Source organism: Cibotium barometz, chromosome 45, assembly GCF_041138505.1.
Source record: "Cibotium barometz isolate CiBa-2024 chromosome 45, ASM4113850v1, whole genome shotgun sequence".
Classification (NCBI taxonomy): Eukaryota; Viridiplantae; Streptophyta; class Polypodiopsida; order Cyatheales; family Cibotiaceae; genus Cibotium; species Cibotium barometz.
The window spans coordinates 10438516-10440207 of record NC_141090.1 but is presented as its reverse complement, the minus strand read 5'-3'; the positions used below and the strand labels follow the sequence as shown (position 1 = coordinate 10440207).

At 41.3% G+C, this 1692-nt stretch overlaps 1 protein-coding gene across 1 annotated transcript; it reads left to right on the top strand.

Moving 5' to 3' along the window:
* The first annotated feature begins 230 nt into the window (after positions 1-230).
* On the top strand, positions 231-1470 carry LOC147612417 (uncharacterized). Its single transcript, XM_086783598.1, has 2 exons — positions 231-360; positions 1011-1470. Exons 1-2 carry the CDS (start codon positions 343-345, stop codon positions 1380-1382), a joined length of 390 nt encoding a protein of 129 aa, XP_086639724.1. The 5' UTR covers positions 231-342; the 3' UTR covers positions 1383-1470.
* Positions 1471-1692: the final 222 nt, after the last annotated feature.

The window sequence follows — 1692 nt, the reverse complement described above, 5'->3', positions numbered from 1 at the left end:
CCCACACACACATACACACAAAATATTGTGAGAATTTGGTGTAGATTTTTATGTAGAGAGCCTCCATAAGTTGATCCCTTTCAAAGTAAAAACTTTTGCACATGATGTACATTAATTTTACTCCCATAGCATTCATAATGTGAAAGAAAGATTGGCTTCTCTTATAAAAAAGAGAAAATGGGGACCATAAAGTGGGAGAGCTTATTAGGCCCAGTATATAAAGAGCTACAAGCATCTCCACTTAGCTCATCACCTTCATTGAAGCTCTTGGGTTCCCATTGTGCATAAAGCCATTCCTCATTAATTCCTTGCTAAAACTCCTCCTTTCCGCAATATTAGAGGATGGCCACATTTGTTGAGGTACTACATTTAGCACACTTTAATCTTCTAGGTCCTTGCTAATTAGCTTGTTGATCTCATTAATCCTATTGATACGCATGTGTGCAATGCTTGCATACTTGAAAGTAATCTGAGCTTGATACATCCAAACCTTCTGAGGTGGATAAGTAGAGCTGATTTATTCATGCACACTGAATTTGCCTCTCTTTTTTGTGTGTGTGTGTGTGTGTGTTTGTGTGCCTTGGCCAAGGCTTATTGTAATAGAGTTAAGTTAGGATTGAACATGCATCACATGATCAAGGAGGGAAGGCAGCTTGTGATTAAGTAGATTTAGATTAAAGAGATCTTATACAGATTAAAGAGATCTTATACAAGCATCAGTCCACTAAAAGACACAATATACATCTGCCATTTTGGACATGAAAAGATAGTCAAGGGCAAGGGCATCAAAGATCCCTACTTTGCCTAGCTTAGGATATGGCGCAGACATGAGATTTGGGAGAGGTGGATGTTTTCTTTGCTAGAGTGATGTTCCAAGAAAGCCAGTAGTGAATATCTTGCTGGGTATAGATTAAAGGAAGTGTACTTGTATACATTGATTATTATATTTAGAGAAGTATGCTGCTTGGAATCAATAACAATAGCATTGTATGCTATGTATGTGTGTGCAGTTTCCTACACCCGCAGCGATCACCGAGCCAAAAGTAGCTGCGCCTGCTGAAGAAACCATCGAGGCTGCGACGGAGGTGGAGATTCCGGCAGTTGAGGCTCCCGTTTCCGACGAAAAAGAAGCCGAGGTTGTCGAAGCCGCCGAGGTAGTTGAAACAGCCTCTGAAGAAGCTCCTGCTGCAGCTGCAGCTGCATCTGATGAAGCCCAAGAAGAAAACGAAGCAGCAGCTGAAGAGGTTGAAGGTGAGGAGGTCGTTGCCCCTGCAACTGAAATAACGACCTCAGCTGAAGAGGAATCCGTTACTGCTGAGCCAGCTGCTGCAGTAGAAGAGGAAGCGGTTGCAGCTGCAGTTGAAGAAACAGCATCCGAGTAGAGAGAGAGAGAGAGAGAGAGAGAGAGAGAGAGAGATAACATGGAGTGTTCTTGGGAGACTAAGCAATGAGATAAGGCTACCCTAAGACTACTTGTTGTTAGGAACGGAGAGTAAAAACCCTGAAACTTTACCTAAAAATATATAAATGTAGCATGCGAGTTCATCCATCCGGAAGGGTATATTAATTCAAAGAAGTTACATAATTACATTTGCAACAGGGTTTTTTTTTACATTACTCCTTTTTTTAAGTTTGTTTGAGAAAGAAATTCCCCATAGTCCTAGAATTCGATTGAGTAGTAGCTCCTTCCTT